Genomic DNA, 19,702 nt, shown 5'->3' with positions numbered 1-19,702 from the left:
AACAGGCCAGATTCCCTCATGGGTTCCAGAGTTATGGCCCCTTAAAGGTCCAAAATTGGCTATTTTGGCTTTTGCAGCTATATCGAGACTTCATTTATGGTTTTATTTGATACAAACTTCCAAAATATCTTCAGCAACAATAAGTCTTGGATTCAATGACAAATCAGATCCAATTGTAGGTTCCAGAGTTATTTTATATCTGATTACCTCCCCTGATTGTAATCAAAATGGATTTATATCAGTAAGTACTTATAGGATTTATTTGAAATTTCATTATTGTTATTAGTTGGACTGAGACAATCAGGGTAGATAACTATGGACTGATTTTTTGTCAAAATACCTCCCTTTATTTCAGATTAAAATTGGTATATCTCCGTAACTAATGAAGATACTGTTCTGAAATTTCATTTATGTCAACAGATTTATTTGGCAGATCCTTCTTTTGTTCACTTACAATATCTTTTTGTTTTAATTACTTCCCTTTTACGTTACTATAAATAGCTTATTTTTAGTAACTTTTTTATTATTGGCCGTAGGGAAAATCCGAGACCACTTCTGTGGTACAACATGGATGGTACCTCCAATTTTTAGGTGTTTTTTGACATTTCTATACCTTGTAAGAATTATTTTTTTCTTTTTGGTTAAATTTCTTCTCTTTGTTGTTCCTGTCCTTTGGACTTAGATATTATTTCTGAGGACCTTCTTGTCCTCAAGTGCAATGATAACAGGTGAGCGATATAGGGCCATCATGGCCCTCTTGTTTTTGTTTCACAAAATTATTCCCCTTGATGAACTTTGAAGTATTGTCCATTAAACTTTTTTAGTGACTAAGTTTTTGAAAAGTAGTGTGCTACTGTCCTCCAGCAGCTCTTGTTTTGACTAAAGATGTAATTTTTTAGTACATGAAGAGGTATATTTTAATGTAGTTAACGTAAATTCTGTATGTTTACAGAGACTTCAGAAGTCAGTCATGTTTGGAAGTTTAGTCGGTGGGTATGATTTGAGAGAGAGGCAGAGATGTACAAGAGAAACATTAGCCAGAAATGTAGAAGGTAATAGGCATTTAAAGAAAATTTCACTCCCTATAAAACTTCACCCTGATCGTACCCACATATAGATTCCATTCCCTACAAAAGCATCACTTTCAGCCCATCCACATAAAAATTTCATTCCAGATAGACTCTCACCCCTCATTCTACACACAAATAGATTTCATTTCATGTTAAATGCTCTCATCTTTTCACCTTATCCACAAATTCCATTCTATATAAATCCCCTTACCCTGCTCACATATAAATTTAAATCCATTTCAGACTTATCACTCACCCTACCCACATATAAATGTTATTCTTTATAATATCCCACCCTGCCTACATAAGAATTTCATTCCATATAAAATTTCCTTACTCCTTAACCCACATACAAATTTCAGTCCATAAAGACTTTCCTCTCATTCTACCAACATATACAGTGTAACTTCCAAAAACCGAACGACCTCCGGACCAGCCTAAATGTTCAGTATTTGGAAGTTTCCGGAATTCAGAAGTTTGAAAATTTGTAGGCAAAGTGGACGTCGTGCACAACAGTTATGTTTTCTTATATGTAGGATAAAGGAGATTATTATCCTTTATAATTTTACAAGTTTATATAAAGTAATTAATTGATTGATTGATTAATTAATTACAAACATTAAGGATAATGAATACATAAATAAAAATATATATAAAACAACATATCTATAATAATAACATTTACGCAAACATTTTCCACTTAATTTTACCATCTTTGGAGTCCCGAGTTTGTCAGTATTTAATTAATGTTGATAATGCATATAATTGTTTAATCAATGTAACTAAATCAATTAAAATACCGGTCTTTCTTTCATTCAAACATAAAGAAAGTTTTTCACACACAAGATATTTAATTCATCACGTTTTCATAAATTGAATACAAATGAAAGTAATCGCCGATTACCTTCTTACTTTTGCATCAAATGATCATTGTGATTATAAAGCATGTCAAAATAAACGACCGCTGCTAATAGATAAACAAAAGAACATGTTGACAACTTGCCACGGGCATTTTGGGATTAACAGGTGACACTTTTAATCTGGCAAATATTTTGCTGTTCGGTTTTCGGAAGTCAATTTTAGTGTTAAAATATAAACGGTCGTTCAAAAATTGTCCGGTTTTCAGAATTCGGAAGTTCCGGTTTTCAGAGGTTAAAAATATATAGAAATAAGAACAGAAAAAAACGGGACCTTGAGTTTCGTGCGGTTTTCAAAGGTTTCCGGTTTTCAGAAGGTCCGGTTTTCGGAAGTTGCACTGTATATTCCATTTCTAATAAAACTTCCCTCCCCACCTTACCAATATATAATATTTTTTTCTCTATGGCCCTCGTACACTGTATCCATTTATAAATTTCACTCCCTATAAACTTTTCATGCCCCAGCCCCCCTCCACCCCAGGCCCTTACTGCACCCAAATTTTACACCCATATCTGCAGGATATCTATAATAACAGTCCATTATAATGTAAGTATATTGAGCAAAATGTCTGTGGAGCCTAGAGGGCCAAGTGCTGTGAAATCATTTTTGATCGCGCAGGATGAATTTTTGCGAACAATATAAGACTGCGCTATTATTTAACCATTTAGTATATAGTTATTCGAATTTTTTTCCTGTCTGAAATACATGTATGTTATGGGACTCATGTATTTCAATTTTTAGCTCTACTTTTTCTTTGAAAAGTCGAGCTAAAAATTGAAATACACGAGTCCCATAACATAGAGAGCTATTGCACTTGCCCTGGCGTCGGCGTCGCCGTTGGTTAAAGTTTTTGATAAAGTCAAATATCTCTGTTACTGTCAAAGCTATTGACTTGAAACTTAAAATAGTTATTTACTATCAAAGTCTACACCAGGAGAAACAATCCCCATAACTCTGGTTTGAATTTTGACAGAATTATGCCCCTTTTTAACTTAGAATTTTTGGTTAAAGTTTTTGATAAAGTCAAATATCTCTGTTACTGTCAAAGCTATTGACTTGAAACTTAAAATACTTATTTACCATCAAAGTCTACACCAGAAGAAACAATCCCCATAACTTTGATTTGAATTTTGATAGAATTATGCCCCTTTTTAACTTAGAATTTTTTGTTAAAAGTCAAATATCTCTGTTACTGTTAAAGCTTTTGACTTGAAACTCAAAATAGTTATTAATCCCTTGCCAAAAGTGGTGGGGGGTTAAAGGAATGGTCTCCATCTGTCTTTCCGTCCATCCTTCCATCCGTCTGTCCGTAACACTTTCGTGTCCGCTCCATATCTCCTAAACCCCTTGAAGGATTTTCATGAAACTTGGGTCACCTCATCAAGACGATGTGCAGAACCCATGAGTCAGCCTTGTCGGCTCAAGGTCAAGCTCATTACTCAAGGTCAAAGGTTTGAGCCTTCCATTTTGTGTCCGCTCTATATCTCCTAAACCCCTTGAAGGATTTTCATGAAACTTGGGTCAAATGATCACCTTATCAAGACGATGTGCAGAACCCATGAGTCAGCCATGCCGGCTCAAGGTCAAGGTCACAACTTAGGGTCAGCGGTTTGAGCCTTCCATTTTGTGTCCGCTCTATATCTCCTAAACCCCTTGAAGGATTTTCATCAAACTTGGGTCAAACGATCACCTCATCAAAGCGATGTGCAGAACTTATGAGTAAGCCATGCCAGCTCAAGGTCAAGGTCACAACTGAAGGTCAAAGGTTTGAGCCATCCATTTTGTGTCCACTCTGTATCTCCTAAACCCCTTGAAGAATTTTCATCAAACTTGGGTCAAATGATCACCTCATCAAGAACTCATGAGTCAGCCATGTCAACTCAAGGTCAAGGTCACAACTGAAGGTCAAAGGTTTGAGCTCTGTATCTCCTAAACCCCTTGAAGGATTTTCATCAAACTTGGGTCAAATGATCACCTCCTCAAGACGTTGTGCAGAATTCATGAGTCAGCCTTGTCAGTTCAAGGTCAAGGTCACAGCTAAAGGTCAAAGGTTTACCCTTTCACTATCCATAGCAGTGGCGGGGGATTTAGCTGTCTTTCAGACTGCCTTGTTTACTATCAAAGTCTACACCAGGAGACACAATTCCCATAACTCTGATTTGAATTTTGACAGAGTTATGTCCCTTTTAAACTTAGAATTTTTTTTACTGGCAAAGCTCTAATTCAGAGTCAAGCACTGAGAAAAGAAAAGTAGAGCGCGCTGTCTTACGACAGCTCTTGTTCTACATCACATTTATCGGCAGTTAATTAAAGGTTGTCTTTGATAGGAAGTTATTTGTTTTTACTAAAATGGATTAAAAATCTGATTAAATTATTAGTGTGCGAAATTTCATGCCAGTGAATTTAAATGATTTCACTGTAGCTAAGGTTGTTGCTTTCAAGTTCACACTTATCCCTGACTAGAGTAGGTATGAAGCTTAAGGATGAAGAATTCTTTTCATGTTGTGAAGCCATTTAGCTGGCTTATGGAAGATCAGTAGTTCTACAAAGATGCCCACCTATGCCAGAAATAATGCTGGAAATAGTCTTATTCCACCATCAAAAGCTGGAAAGTCACCATATGACCTTTAATCTTGTTAATATGACGTTCAGCTTACAAAAAAAGAAAAGAAAAGAGCAAGATATCTAGAGGAATCACAGGAGACATGACTGGGTCCCATTTTAGTTTGACTTTTTGAAGAAAAATGAGGGCTATTCTTCTCACCCGAGCATCGTCATCAGCTTCATATTTTGTGTGCAAGTTTATATCTCAGTAACAGTTGCATGTATTATATTGAAATTTCACACATAATACTTCCCATCAAATAAAAAGGTGGAGGTATGTAATAAAGGGGTCATTATCACAGTAGCTAGATCTGGGATTTTGTATACGGGTCTCATGGATTTTGCAAGGTCGGATCACACACAGCACTTATGCACCTCATGAGATCTGATCTGGGAAAAATCCACTCGAGCCGAATACAGCATCTAAGATCAAGCTACTGTTATAATAACCCTATAATCTTCAATCAGTGACAGACCTATGATTAAATGATATTTTAGTTTTGATAACTTTGTAATATTTGTTTCAAATGTAGCAATTTTTGTGTAGGATTTGCTCTGGAAGGTTTTCATGCTATGGGACCAGGTGCGGAGGATTTTGACTTGGCAGGAGCAGCTGACATCATATCTGCAGTTATAGTAAGTTTGTCGCAATGAGTCATACAAATTTGTTTAGTTGAAGTATGTTTCACAAGTTAAAATTGTACATTTAATGAAACGCTGTGAAATGCTGTGAACCCCTCAAAAATGAACATGTGTCTTGGCTCTAAAGTTAGTTTCTTCTATCAAAGTTTAAGATAACCCCTTTTAGCATGAGCACCTTAAAATGATAATGTCTGTTGGTCACGAGGCTGTTCTGTTTTTGAGGCTTTCCATTGCATCCAGTTTAAATTATGTGTTAAAGTTTAAGGACATTAACCTTTCAGTTATTGTCCTCAACCATTCAGCAAGAGTTTCTGATATACTTTTTTAACCAGGTTTTCAACAAGAGTTATTAGATTGGGGTATGTCGTTGGTCGGGCGGGCGGATGGCGGCGTCAAACTGGTGTTCTCGGTCAATAACTTTTGTTTCGGTAAAGATATTTGAATAAAACTTGGTATGTATGTAGCTTATATCAAGACAAAGGCTGGGATTGATTTTGGGGTTTCTGGGGTCAAGGTCAAGGTCACTGTTACTTAAAATAGAAAAAGGGTTTCCGGTCAATAACTTGACTTAGGAATGAGCTATCATGATGAAACTTGGTGTATAGAAAACTTATATAAAGTTGTACAATATGTCTGTAAATCTTCCGAAGGGAAGTATAGTACAAATCTGTGTTGAAATTTTACTCTTTATTTCGAATTTTCGGACACTTGTCCTTTTTCAAGAATATGGAAATATTTTTCTGACTAAGTAATATCCATGTAACATTTATATCACAGGAAATGAATAATGTTGACGTCCTGTCACTAAGACAACGTCACGTCATATCCTGTGTAAGACGTGACGTCGTTTCCCGCAAAAAGGGCAAGGTGTCAACATCATACATAACCAGAGAGCAAAACACAATACTATATGCAGCAAGATATACAAAATAATAATAATAATAAATAAATAAATAATAATAATAAAAATATATATATATATATATATATAATAAATAAAAACAGCAAGATAACTGTCCAATTCATTTTAAACCCCTAAAAGTTAAAATATACAGGATGTCTATACGCAGTCAGTTTGAAAACTCTAGAAATGCATGCATTGTCATTTAAGTGAAAGGACCCTCCATAGTTTTTAGAATTACACAAGTTAAGTTAAAGAATCCAAGGGTCACTACTGATGACTATTAACGACTTTACTGAATGCATTTTAAATATTAAGTTTTACGTTACATCCCTGGGGTGTCTTCGTGCCTAGCCTCTTTATCCATTCCTCTTCTACCATCTGTCTGTAAATGCGTCCTTCGTTAAACACCTTTTGAAGTACTGCAACCTTTACATCTTCTGCTGTATGACCCTCGAAATGCCTCATAATTGGTTTATCTGCTTGTTGACGGACATCTCTAAGATGTTCTTCTGTGCGTTCTTTCAGGGATCTTTCTGTCTCTCCTACATAAACTGTCCTGTCACACCGTGAGCAGACCAGAGCATATATTAAGTTTCTGTCAGTACATTTTGGAACTGAGGCTGTATTGTAGCTGCTGTTTTTGTCAGTGGACCAGACTTCTCCCATGTGGAGAGACAAACATATTCTACATTTACATAGGTTAACTGACTGCTTTAAAGCCTTGTTTGTTTTCCCGTGCACTAGGATGTCACATATATTTTTGTCTCTTCTGTAGGCAATAATGGGTGGAGATTGGAACACTTCCATCATCTTCTCAGATCTATATAAAATGTTCATATGTTTCCTAACAATTGAGTGGATATTAGGGAGCTGCTTGGTATATGTTAATACTAGTGGTACACGTTTGTCTTTTCCTTTTTTAGTCTGCTTTTGTAATAGGTCTTCTCTGTCTAAAGTATCTACTTTTGTCAGTTGCCGTTCTACTTCTTTACCACTATATCCTCTTCTGCGAAGTTGTTGTTTAAGTTCAGTTCTGTGTTTCTGGTAATCTTGCTCTTTTTCACAGATTCTCTTAAGCCTAAGACCTAAGCCATACGCCAACCCTGATTTTGTATTTGGTGGGTGATTGGAGCTTTTGTGCAAATATAATTGTTTATCAGTGGGCTTCTTATACAGTTAAAATAGAATTTCTAGATACATGGGTAATACTTGAGAATGGAAAAGTTTACACCAGCCTGTATAAGAAGCCCACTGATAAACAATTATATTTGCACAAAAGCTCCAATCACCCACCAAATACAAAATCAGGGTTGGCGTATGGCTTAGGTCTTAGGCTTAAGAGAATCTGTGAAAAAGAGCAAGATTACCAGAAACACAGAACTGAACTTAAACAACAACTTCGCAGAAGAGGATATAGTGGTAAAGAAGTAGAACGGCAACTGACAAAAGTAGATACTTTAGACAGAGAAGACCTATTACAAAAGCAGACTAAAAAAGGAAAAACAAACGTGTACCACTAGTATTAACATATACCAAGCAGCTCCCTAATATCCACTCAATTGTTAGGAAACATATGAACATTTTATATAGATCTGAGAAGATGATGGAAGTGTTCCAATCTCCACCCATTATTGCCTACAGAAGAGACAAAAATATATGTGACATCCTAGTGCACGGGAAAACAAACAAGGCTTTAAAGCAGTCAGTTAACCTATGTAAATGTAGAATATGTTTGTCTCTCCACATGGGAGAAGTCTGGTCCACTGACAAAAACAGCAGCTACAATACAGCCTCAGTTCCAAAATGTACTGACAGAAACTTAATATATGCTCTGGTCTGCTCACGGTGTGACATGACAGTTTATGTAGGAGAGACAGAAAGATCCCTGAAAGAACGCACAGAAGAACATCTTAGAGATGTCCGTCAACAAGCAGATAAACCAATTATGAGGCATTTCGAGGGTCATACAGCAGAAGATGTAAAGGTTGCAGTACTTCAAAAGGTGTTTAACGAAGGACGCATTTACAGACAGATGGTAGAAGAGGAATGGATAAAGAGGCTAGGCACGAAGACACCCCAGGGATGTAACGTAAAACTTAATATTTAAAATGCATTCAGTAAAGTCGTTAATAGTCATCAGTAGTGACCCTTGGATTCTTTAACTTAACTTGTGTAATTCTAAAAACTATGGAGGGTCCTTTCACTTAAATGACAATGCATGCATTTCTAGAGTTTTCAAACTGACTGCGTATAGACATCCTGTATATTTTAACTTTTAGGGGTTTAAAATGAATTGGACAGTTATCTTGCTGTTTTTATTTATTATATATATATATATATATATATATTTTTATTATTATTATTTATTTATTTATTATTATTATTATTTTGTATATCTTGCTGCATATAGTATTGTGTTTTGCTCTCTGGTTATGTATGATGTTGACACCTTGCCCTTTTTGCGGGAAACGACGTCACGTCTTACACAGGATATGACGTGACGTTGTCTTAGTGACAGGACGTCAACATTATTCATTTCCTGTGATATAAATGTTACATGGATATTACTTAGTCAGAAAAATATTTCCATATTCTTGAAAAAGGACAAGTGTCCGAAAATTCGAAATAAAGAGTAAAATTTCAACACAGATATAAAGTTGTAGCTTGGAATTGATTTTGGGGTTTCTGGGATCGAGGTCAAGGTCATTGTTACTAAAAATAGGGTTAGGGTTAGGGTTAGGCTAGGGTTAGGGTTAGGGTTAGGGTTGTGCTTTAAAGTGGTGGACTGTGATTCAGTATACTTTTTTATTCTTATGAAAAGTGTTCAAGGTCATTTTTACTAAAAATAGGGTTAGGGTTAGGGTTGTGCTTTAAAGTGGTGCACTGTGATTCAGTATACTTTTTTATTCTTATGAAAAGTGTTGAAAACCTGGTTTCGTGGCATTGCCGCGTTTCTTGTTTGTTAATTTCTTTTTCAACCTGGTTTTCACCATTTTCAGACTCTTTTTTTTTATCAAAGTGGATATATTATTCATATTAACATCATAAAATTGTGTATTATACATTTATTTTGCAGAAGTTATTACCAGAGGAGAAGCCCCGATTGATGCAGAGTGTATGGAGACCAGACACTCTTCTTACAGCTATAGACCTTGGCATTGATATATTTGATTCATCATATCCTTTATTGAAAATACTGTCTCATCATTAGTATTTGTTAGGATTGATTTCCATGGATTTCATAAATGCATTTATCCATAGTATTGTATCTTAATTCCATGGTCATGCTCGCTCTTAGGAGTTCAAAGTTCAGCTTGTTTTTGTGATGACACCATCTTCTCCATGGCTGGAAGAATTTTAAAGATAAAAGCTATCTAGTACCTGTTGTTTTCCTGCTTAAGAACTCATGTAGAGGACTTACCTTTTCTGTGTGAGAACAGCAGCTGAGGTTATTAAATATCTTCAGTGATAGCTCTAGTTATGTCTCCCACCACACAGTGGTGTGGGAGACATATTGATTTACTCCAGTCTGTGTGTGTGTGTGTCTGTCACAAAGCTTGTCCGCACTCTAAGTCAAACATTTCTCATCCGATTTTCACCAAACTTAAACAAAATGTGTTTGACCATAAGACCTCGGCCAAGTTCAATAACTAGCAAATCAGTCCAGGCGTCTTGGAGTTATGGCCCTTGAATTACCAAAAATCGGCCTTTTTACTCTTGTCCGCACTCTATTTCAAACATTTCTCATCCGATCTTCACCAAACTTGAACAAAATGTGTTTGACCATGAGACCTCGGCCAGGTATGATAACTAACCAAATCAGTCTAGGCATTTTGGAGTTACGGCCCTTGAATTACCGAAAAATCCGCCTTTATACAATTGTCCGCTCTCTAAATCGAACATTTCTCATCCGATCTTCACCAAACTTGAACAAAATGTGTTTGGCCATAAGACCTAAGCCAAGTTCGATAACTAGCCAAATCCGCCCAGGCACTTTTGATTTATGGCCCTTGAATTACTGATTGGATCCACTCATCCAGACCATCTAATTGGATCAACTCGTCTAAACCATCTAGAGAAACTAGACATTTTTCATAGGGGCAGTTGTGGGAGACATGCGCTTTTCTCAAAAGCATCTCTAGTCTTTACTGTTCACATAAAACTTGCCTTGACCTTTTAAAGATATCCATATATAGTGACAGGAAGAGGGCATGCTTTGGTTTTCAGCTATGAATACAGACACAACCCAGAACAGGACAAGGAGCAGGACTCCCTGAAGTCAGCTGGTTTCACCATCAATGTGATGGATAAGATGTAAGTACTGTCAAACCTGTTTGTGAAGACCTCGCTATCAAATCTGTTTCTGAAGACCACACACCAATAAGACCTCACTTACAGGCAGACCTGTTCATTGTGAAATCAACCTTTTTTTCATGGGGCACAAAATTTGTGGATTTCCGTGTTGTTTCCATTCACAGGAAGTAAGTAACATGCCTGCAGTGAAATGCTGCTTGTTTGAAAACTACTATTACCATGAGCAGTTTATGTGCTCCCTGCTGTTTTCCTAGCCTTGTATAACTTGAGCATTTTTCTATCCACTTCTTGCGAGTGGTGAGTGTTTAACTGTATTTATGATATCTTGAAAAACAGAAATCCTTGCACTTGCTGTTTTTTTTTTTTTTTTTTTTTTTTTTTTTTTTTTTTTTAATCTGTATCAAACAAGCAATATAATGTTGATGTATTGTACCTTATATGTTAGGAGATAAACATTCAAATGAAAAGTCATATTACATTCTAGCAAGACAAGTATAACTTAAGACCTTAAGACACTGGTACACTGGTATAGAAGAAGTAAAGTTCTGTACAGCTTACTAACACTTCTTATAATAAATACAAAATAAATACAAACTCATTCACATATTCTTTTTAACAAAGACCAATTTTCCTTTTTATCTTCTGATATTTTTGTTTCTTTAACAATTGACAAGGCTAACTTTAGACTTCCCTTCAATCCATTTAGGGATGGAATACAACCTTTTCTTTTGCACATATAAATATATCTTTTTACTTCCAGGCAAAAAATGTTATAATGTTCAAAGTTCTTTTTAGAATTTCCTAAAATGAAGGTTTTGCAATCAATCTGAAAGTCTCGATCAAAAGTTATAACATAATTCTTGGTTTCTAATATAAACGTTTCTATTATTGGACATTCCCAAAATAGGTGGATTAAAGTTTCAGTATCGGTCTTACAAAAAGAACAATTAGAATCTGGTGTAATGTTCATCTTGTGTAATAATATATTTGTAGCTAATATTCTGTGTATCAATCTGGTTTGGAACCACTGTAGATATGTATCTTTTGTAAGAATAAACACCCAGCTATGTAAGTATTTCCATTCTATTGGTTCAATTTTAAAAATATCGTTCCACCTGTCTTGGCAAGTTGGAGTATCTGTATTGTCTATAAATATATCATACATCACTGAAGTTCCCTTATTACAAGTTATCAAAGGTTTTACATAACAAGGAATTATAGGGAACAGGGGGGTAGACTCTGTTTTCATATTATTGTCCCTTGGTACTTTTTTATAAAATGTTTTAACAGCTTTAAGCATTCCTTCATACTGTAGGAAATTGATTTTCAATCCTGTATTTTGTTCAAATTGCTGTCTACTTAAAAGCCTTCCATTTGTATCCAGCAAATCTTTTACATATCTAACCCCCTTGTCATACCAAGCTTTAAAAAACACCGGCTTATTGCCAATAAGAAAGTTGTGGTTATAAAACAAAGGCATTTCATGAAATCTTTCAATACAGTCAATTGGTAATACATGCACAAAGTCAACATAAGCTTGCAAAACATCTTTCCAAAATGCATTTGTCAATATTCTATGTACAGTTTCTATATATGTTTTACCACAATTAAACAACTTTTCAATATTCAGAATATCATCCAGTAGTATATAACATTTCAAGTTTTTTCCACTAACAGCACGTTTAAACCATGACAATTTTAAGCTCTTCACATAAGAAACAATATCAGGCATTTTCAAACCACCTTCTTTATAATCTTTTATGAAAACAGTGTTTTTAATTCTAGGAGTACCATTCCATACAAACTCATTAAACATTTTGTTTATGGCATCTAATACAATTTTGTCTGGATTTGGCAATGATGTATAAAGGTGAGTTAACATTGGCAATAACAAGGACTTAACAACGGTTATACGTCCTATAGGGGTTAATTCCCTTCTTTTCCAATACTGAATACATCTTTTCAATTTCTCTATCTTTTCATCAAAATTTAGACTTAGCATTTTATCTAAGTCAACATGGAATTTAAGTCCAAGAACTTTAAATGATGTACAACCCCAATTTAGTTTCCACTTTGTTTTAATTGCTCTTGTACTATACTTCAAATTACCTATCCATATGACATGAGTTTTTTCAAAGTTAACTTTCAAACCTGAGTATATTGAAAATTCATGCAAAACATCTGGAGTGCAATTTAGTGAATTATCTGATCCGTCTAACAATAAGGAAGTGTCATCTGCAAATTGTGCTATCTTATATTCTGTACCATTAATCTCAATACCTTTAATATTTTTGTTATTTCTTATTTTTATAGCTAAAATCTCTGCACAAAGGATAAAAATGTAAGGGCTAATCGGATCGCCTTGACGGCAACCGCGACTTGTATTAAAGAACTTTGAAAGGAAACCATTCAACTGGACGGATGTCTCCGTACCATTGTAAAACAGCGAAATCCATTTTTTTATCATGGGACCAAAATTAAAAAAGGCTAATGTTTTGTTGATAAAATCAAAAGAAATGGTGTCGAACGTCTTTTCAAAATCTATCATCATTAACAATCCAGGTATTTTATGTTTATCAGTATATTGCATTATATCATATAAAAGACGTGTATTTTCTCCTATAAATCTTCCTTGTACAAATCCTGTTTGATCTCCATCTATTAAAAAATCAAGTTCCTTCTTAAGTCTTTTTGCGATGGAGCCAGATGCAAGTTTAAAAACCGTATTCAAAAGTGTAATTGGGCGCCAGTTCTTTAAATATTGCTTAGGTTTATTGTCTTTAGGTATACATGTAATAATGCCTTGTTTTTGTGTAACTGAAAATTCGCCCTTATGGAAAGCACAATTTATAGCTCGAACAATAAAATTTCCAATTTGTTTCCAAAAGACTTTAAAAAAATTTGATGAAAAACCATCAGATCCTGGGCTTTTATCGTTTTTCATGTTTTTTAATGTATCAGCAACCTCTTCATAAGAAATCAGGCCTTCAAGAGAATCAGACTGCTCCTTGCTCAATTTTGGAATATTGGCATCATTATCTAAAAAGTTATCAATGTTATAGTCATCAGCTATATCAACTTTAGTATATAAACGTTTATAAAATAATTGTGTTTCATTTAAAATTTCCTTTTGGTCATATATCATTGTACCATCATCTCTTTCCAAAAAGGGTATCACTTTATTAGTATAATGGTATTTTTCAAGGTTACAAAAATAATTTGTTGGTTTTTCACCATTGTCTATCCATTCCGCTCTTGACCTTATTATATGACCTCTCATTTTTTCTTTTCTAAAACTCTCTAATTCTTCCTGTAGTTTTAACAACTTATCTTTGTTCTCTTCTACTAAATTATTCTCTAAGTCTCTAATCTGTGAAATCAAAATATCTTCTTGTGACTTTCTACACTTATTTTTATAACTGGAATATGATACAGTTTTTCCCCTTATTTCCATCAACAATGTTTCTAGAAAAAGTTGGTCATCAATAACAAATTGGATCTCTTGGTTATTAAGATTTTCTAAATTCTCTGGGTTATAAACTGGCAGACAATATTGTGATTTCACTTCTTCAATTTTTTCATTGATACATTTTAAATATTCACTATCAAACAACAGAGAATTATTAAATTTCCAGAGACCTTTGCCATGGGTCACATTGCTAAAATCAACATTTAACAAAACAATAGAATGATCTGACCTATAACTTAAACTAATATCACAACATCTAATATGTGGCAACAGATCCTGTGAAACTAAAAAGAAATCTAGTCTAGCCTGTTGAACAGGGTTTGTTCTTCTCCATGTAAATTTTCTAATTTCGCCATTAAGCTCTCTATAAGGATCACAAAGATGTTTACTTGATATAAAATCAATAAGAACATTCCTGGAATTTTTATTATTATCCATTGACTTATAATTATAGTAATCTAGATCTGTATTTAATACTAAATGGAAGTCACCACACCAGATTAATGAGTCATTTCCAACTGTATCTATTATCCTGAAAATATTTTCTTAAAATACTGGCTGATCAAGGTTTGGTCCATAAATATTAACAAGTGTGAATCTCTTTGAATTAACTGTAATATCTAAAATAATATAGTTTCCATCTTTATCAATGTGTTCCTGGTGAACCTTCATATCTATATTTCTTTTAAAAAGTATAGCTACTCCCCTAGCATTGGATCTGGAAAAACTAAAATAACATTCTGCATTCCACTGTGAGTACAAGTGCTTTTGCATACTAGAAACTAGATGGACATCTTGTAAACAATAAATACTAGCATCCCGATCCTTCAAAAATCTAAAAACATCCGCCCTTTTTTTAGTGTCATGTAACCTCGACAATTATATGAGATGAATTTAATATCAGCCATTGTCAAATATGGTCATACATTTATCAAATCTGCAAAAATGATCATTGTGTATCAAATTATAAACACCAGAATGAATGAGTGACACATCAACTTTACTGCATACCAGTAAGTATGTGTACAAGTAACTTAACATGACTCCCTTGAATGTTGCAACAAAATATAAATTAAAAAAGAAAAGAAAAACAACAGCAAAAAGAAAAGCAATGATAAGGCACTGGAAACTGAGGCGAGGCCAGTGACTTACAGTTCTAAGTATGTACTATCAAGTAATAATACCTTCAAATACAATATTTTAAAAGACTACATCATTATATAGAATTCTCAAGGACTAATTTCACTAAGGCTTAAACCCGTAAATAAAGCTAAACAAATACATGTAATGCACACCTGAGTATATACATAAAGCCTAAAGGATTAATCTACTTATTCTATTATTGGATCAGTAAAAACCCAATACCTGCATGGTATGTACACACATCACCTATATAATGGTCAATTATCTCTACACTGTACCTATTAATAGACAGTTAAAAATAACCATTTATACATGCAACTATAAATAGAGGCAGGTAAAAACCAATACTGACAACTGATTGCTATATATAGTCAGTGTTTGTAAACAGACAGCCACTTGCAACTGTTCAAGCCAACCAGCTTTTTCAGTAATATAGACTTATTTATTTAATTTTTCAATATATTAGCCATTATTAGGAGACAAGCCTAGACTTTTTCAAGATTTACCATGCAATACATGTATGATGTATCCTTACTACAACACTGACTATATTTACTGAATTACTTAAACATATGAAGAACCCATGGCAAAGTACTTACATCATCAATTTAACTAGACTATGTATCTAACCGAACAAGAGATAAAAGGTGCATATAGGCACTTATAAGGAACTACAGCAAATAAAAGGGAAAAAAAACCAACAACATATAATGCTGTCAAAGCCAAAACTTCATGTTCAAACAATTATATACATGCATGATTAGTTTATTCAGATATGCCTTTTTATGTACCTATTAGAGAGGTAATAATCTGGCCAACAAAAGACACTGTAAAAGAATTTCAAAAACATGACATGCAAAAGAGACAAAAAAAAAACTTGGATAGTGCTCCCTAAATGCGAAACAACTAAAATATTGGAACCGGAGATGGGTGAATCCCTAAATGGCTTTGTCATCATTTTGTCAAAAAAAGGAAGCAATTTCAAATAAATCCAAACAATGGCCCTACAGCGCTCCGTAAAACTGGAATATGGTAGTTGTGGGTAGGAGCTCAACTTAGGGGCTTTAACAAACAGATGGTAGAGAAGACTTGTATCCAGTCCTGGCTGCAGTCCTGTCTGTGGTTGCTCAGACTCCCATTGGCTATTCACGGCGCCTCTCACGGAAGTCACGGATCACTGTATCAATATTGTCATACAAGTCAAATCTGATGCGCTTGTCATGGTCAGTGAGTCCATAGATGGACCCATTGAAATACCAGGCACTTTCGATATTGCGATGCATTGTAAGTCTGTTGATTAACTCCTGGTTTAGTCTGGTCACATCGTCTACTAATCTGTGTCCGGAATTTCTCATGTCTCTGCGTTTTCTCATAATTGAGGCTTTAATGTTATTGTTTTTCAGTTTTATGAGCACTGGCCGGATTCTTCCTCTCTTTGATGGGATTCTGTGTATGGCTACAATGTCTTGAGTGTCAAGGGTTACTCCGTGTACTTTCAGTTTGTCTTTAACAGTTTCTGTTAGTTTCAGTTCATTTTCATCCTTAACTTCTGGGATGTCCATGATCTTCACATTATTCTTTCTTGAATATTGCTCATTGTAGTTGGATCTTCTATTGGCTTCTCTACTCATATTCTGGTTTTTAAGCACTTCCTCCTCTAAGCTGTTGATCTTCTGTGTTGTACTTGTTTCAAATTTGGTCAGTTTATCTTTCAGTTGTGAGTTTTCAAACTCCAGTCCTTCAATTTTCTCTTCCAGTGTTTTTGTCTTTTTGTCTACTTCCACATTTACATAATCCTTCATCTTCAATTCCAAGCTGGCCATAATGTTGGTGAGTGTAGTTTTTATTAAGTCCTCTGTCTCATCTTTCTTCAGCATGTTCTTGAGATCACCCCTCAAACTGTCCAGGCTATCAGTCATTGCCTCAAGCTGTGTATGCAAACTATTGAGGGCAAGTTCATCCATACTTGTATTGCTGGTATTGCTGTTATTGCTGGTGTCTGGTTGAAACCGCTTGGACGCTGGTTTGACTGATGGCTTCTGACCTCCAGCAAATGAGAGTTTAGGTTGATCTTTAATTTTACTGGTACTGCTATTTTTACTGTTACTCATTGTCACTGTTTAAATGTACTCTAGATATAATCCTATAAAGCCAATTATCTCTAGGTGAATAGGTGGATAGTCCAGATGTTCTATTGTGTCTGCACTTTGAGTCAATTATATCCCATTAAATCCTTCAGTGTACCACTAAATCCAACCAGAGTCCAATCAAGGGCACTTCTCAACGTTATCCAAAATTGTCCATTATTCAGGTTCAAACAAAGGAAAGTTCATTGTCTGCAAACTATTTTCTGCAATAACTCAAAATCTGGAAGCAATTTCAGCTTCAATTTTTTACTCCAGGCTCACTACATGTTTATGATACTTTTGAGCCTAAATATGTCTCTATTCTAGCACTAGTTCTTGTATTTGAAGGTATTTTTCAGTGGAGCAGTGATCAGCCAAACATCACTGTTCAGTAGCACTTGCTGTTAATCCCCAGGATATAGCCATAAATTTACTGTTTGTCCCCTGGATTTAGCCATGAATTTATTGTTTGTCCCCAAGATTTAGCCATGAAGTTACTGTTTGTCCCCTGGATTTAGCCATGAAGTTACTATTTGTCCCCTGGATTTTGCCATGAATTTACTGTTTGTCCACCGGATTTAGTTATGAATTTACTGTTTGTCCACTGGATTTAGCCATGAATTTACTGTTTGTCTGCTTGATTTAGCCTTTTCTGCTGAATAGAGAAAATTTTACGCAAACAAGATTGAACTATTTCACATTTAATTTAGTTAGGTGTGATTGCTGTATTACTTTACATATTGAGATGAAATTAAAACACAGTGATTATTTTCCAGATATGCAGATGACTTCTCTCCCTTGCTGGATGACTGCAAATGTTATGCCTGTCAAAATTTCACAAAAGCTTACATCAATCATTTATTAAACACATCAGAATTGCTGGCTTCAACATTATTAATGATGTAAGTATCATAGTGATTTTACTGCCTCGATAGCCTAGTGGTAGAGCGTCCGCTTCAAGTGTGGCGGTTGTGGGTTCGATCCAAGGCCACGTTATACCAAAGACGTTAGAAATGGTACCAGTAGCTCCCTTGCTTGATGCTCAGCATTAAAATTTGAGGTCTACATTGGAGTCATGCCTGTCATTGGTTCTTCTATTTGTAATTCATTTTCACTCCAAATCACCTTATCTGCTTGGAAGATTTTCATAAAACACGTAACAAATACAACCCATGTCACTATGTCCAAGGTCAGGGTCACAATTAGAGGTCTAAGGTCAAATAGCTTGAAAAATTGTGTCCACCCAATATCGTCTTCACCACTTGGGAGGTCTTCATAAAAGTAGCATCAAATATTAATCTCATCAAGACAAACTGCTGAGTGCACAACCCCAACAACCAACAAAGGTTCAAGATCAAAGTCACACTTGGAGGTTATAAATGGTATTTTGCTTTCCTGTATCAAAGCAGCCTCTGGGGGTATTAATCACCTTTAGTAATAGCTCTAGATTATTTTAGCTTGAGATAAATTCTATAAACTTAATTAAAAAATCTGATGTCATTTGAGGTTAGTAAGGCTTGAACCCACAACCTCTGATTTGATCGTATGACACCCTTACAGGTGCAGAAGACTGCACAGTCAGGCCATAATTTTTTTCCTGCAGATTTCGGGCTAAAGATATGTCTTGGTTGCAAAGCAATTTTTTTTCCCGTAAAAAAGCTAAAATTCCATTATAAATATTTTAAGCCCATACTGTCTGTATGAAAACTTTGACATTTTAAACACATGGCAGTGTGCTTTCTTAAGTCAGTATTGAATCAGTTTCTTCTTAGATTTAAAATTTTAATAAAAAAAAAACTGTATTGTAACAGTTCCCAAAATATGTGTTTTTAGACATATTTTTCCCGCTTGTATAGGTCCAACCCATTGAGAAAAACACTGGGTCATTCATTCACATATGTTTTACAAACGGCTCTTGTATCACTGTTGTTTTTATTGAAAACTGATTATATGTTGTGTTTTTTTCTAAATTTCAGACACAATTTCCATCACTACTTCCAATATTTCAAGACCATAAGAGAGGCATTGGCAGAAGACAGATTCCTGGACTTGAAAACTTTGATTGTAAATCAAAAAGAAATACACACAACTTCTTGATAGTGATTCTAGACTGTTTTTCATTTTGATTTACTCCATTTTTTAGCTCAACTATTCAAAGAATAGAAGAGCTATTGGACTCACCTGTGTGTCGGCGTCCGTGTCCCAGTTTGGTTAAGTTTTTGTATGTAAGCTGGTATCTCAGGAACCGCTTGTGGGAATGGATTGAAACTTCACACACTTAATCACAGTAATAAATTGACTTACATTGCACAGGTTTCATAACTCTATTTTGCTTTTTTACAAAATTATGCCCCTTTTTCGACTTAAAAAGTTTTGGTAAGGTTTTGTATGTAAGCTGTTATCTCAGTACCCACTAATGGGAATGGATTAAAACTTCACACACTTATTCACTTTATGATTTGACATGCACTAGGCAGGTCCCATAACTCTACTTTGCATTTTGTCAAAATTA

At 34.9% G+C, this 19,702-nt stretch overlaps 1 protein-coding gene across 2 annotated transcripts in view; it reads left to right on the top strand.

The window, feature by feature from the left end:
• The window catches only part of LOC123551876 (queuine tRNA-ribosyltransferase accessory subunit 2-like), a 37,530-nt gene extending 18,232 nt beyond the window's left edge, over positions 1–19,298 (top strand). For both annotated transcript variants that reach the window (XM_053525069.1, XM_053525068.1), the window contains exons 6-11: positions 953–1,052; positions 5,140–5,228; positions 9,215–9,321; positions 10,327–10,452; positions 17,967–18,092; positions 19,167–19,298. In XM_053525069.1, coding sequence (XP_053381044.1) covers positions 953–1,052; positions 5,140–5,228; positions 9,215–9,321; positions 10,327–10,452; positions 17,967–18,092; positions 19,167–19,287 — 669 coding nt within the window. In that variant the 3' untranslated portion in view covers positions 19,288–19,298. The remainder of the gene's footprint in view (positions 1–952; positions 1,053–5,139; positions 5,229–9,214; positions 9,322–10,326; positions 10,453–17,966; positions 18,093–19,166) is intronic.
• Positions 19,299–19,702: the final 404 nt, after the last annotated feature.

This window comes from Mercenaria mercenaria, chromosome 15 (assembly GCF_021730395.1).
Source record: "Mercenaria mercenaria strain notata chromosome 15, MADL_Memer_1, whole genome shotgun sequence".
Lineage (NCBI taxonomy): Eukaryota > Metazoa > Mollusca > Bivalvia > Venerida > Veneridae > Mercenaria > Mercenaria mercenaria.
This window is presented reverse-complemented; position numbering and strand designations above follow the sequence as displayed.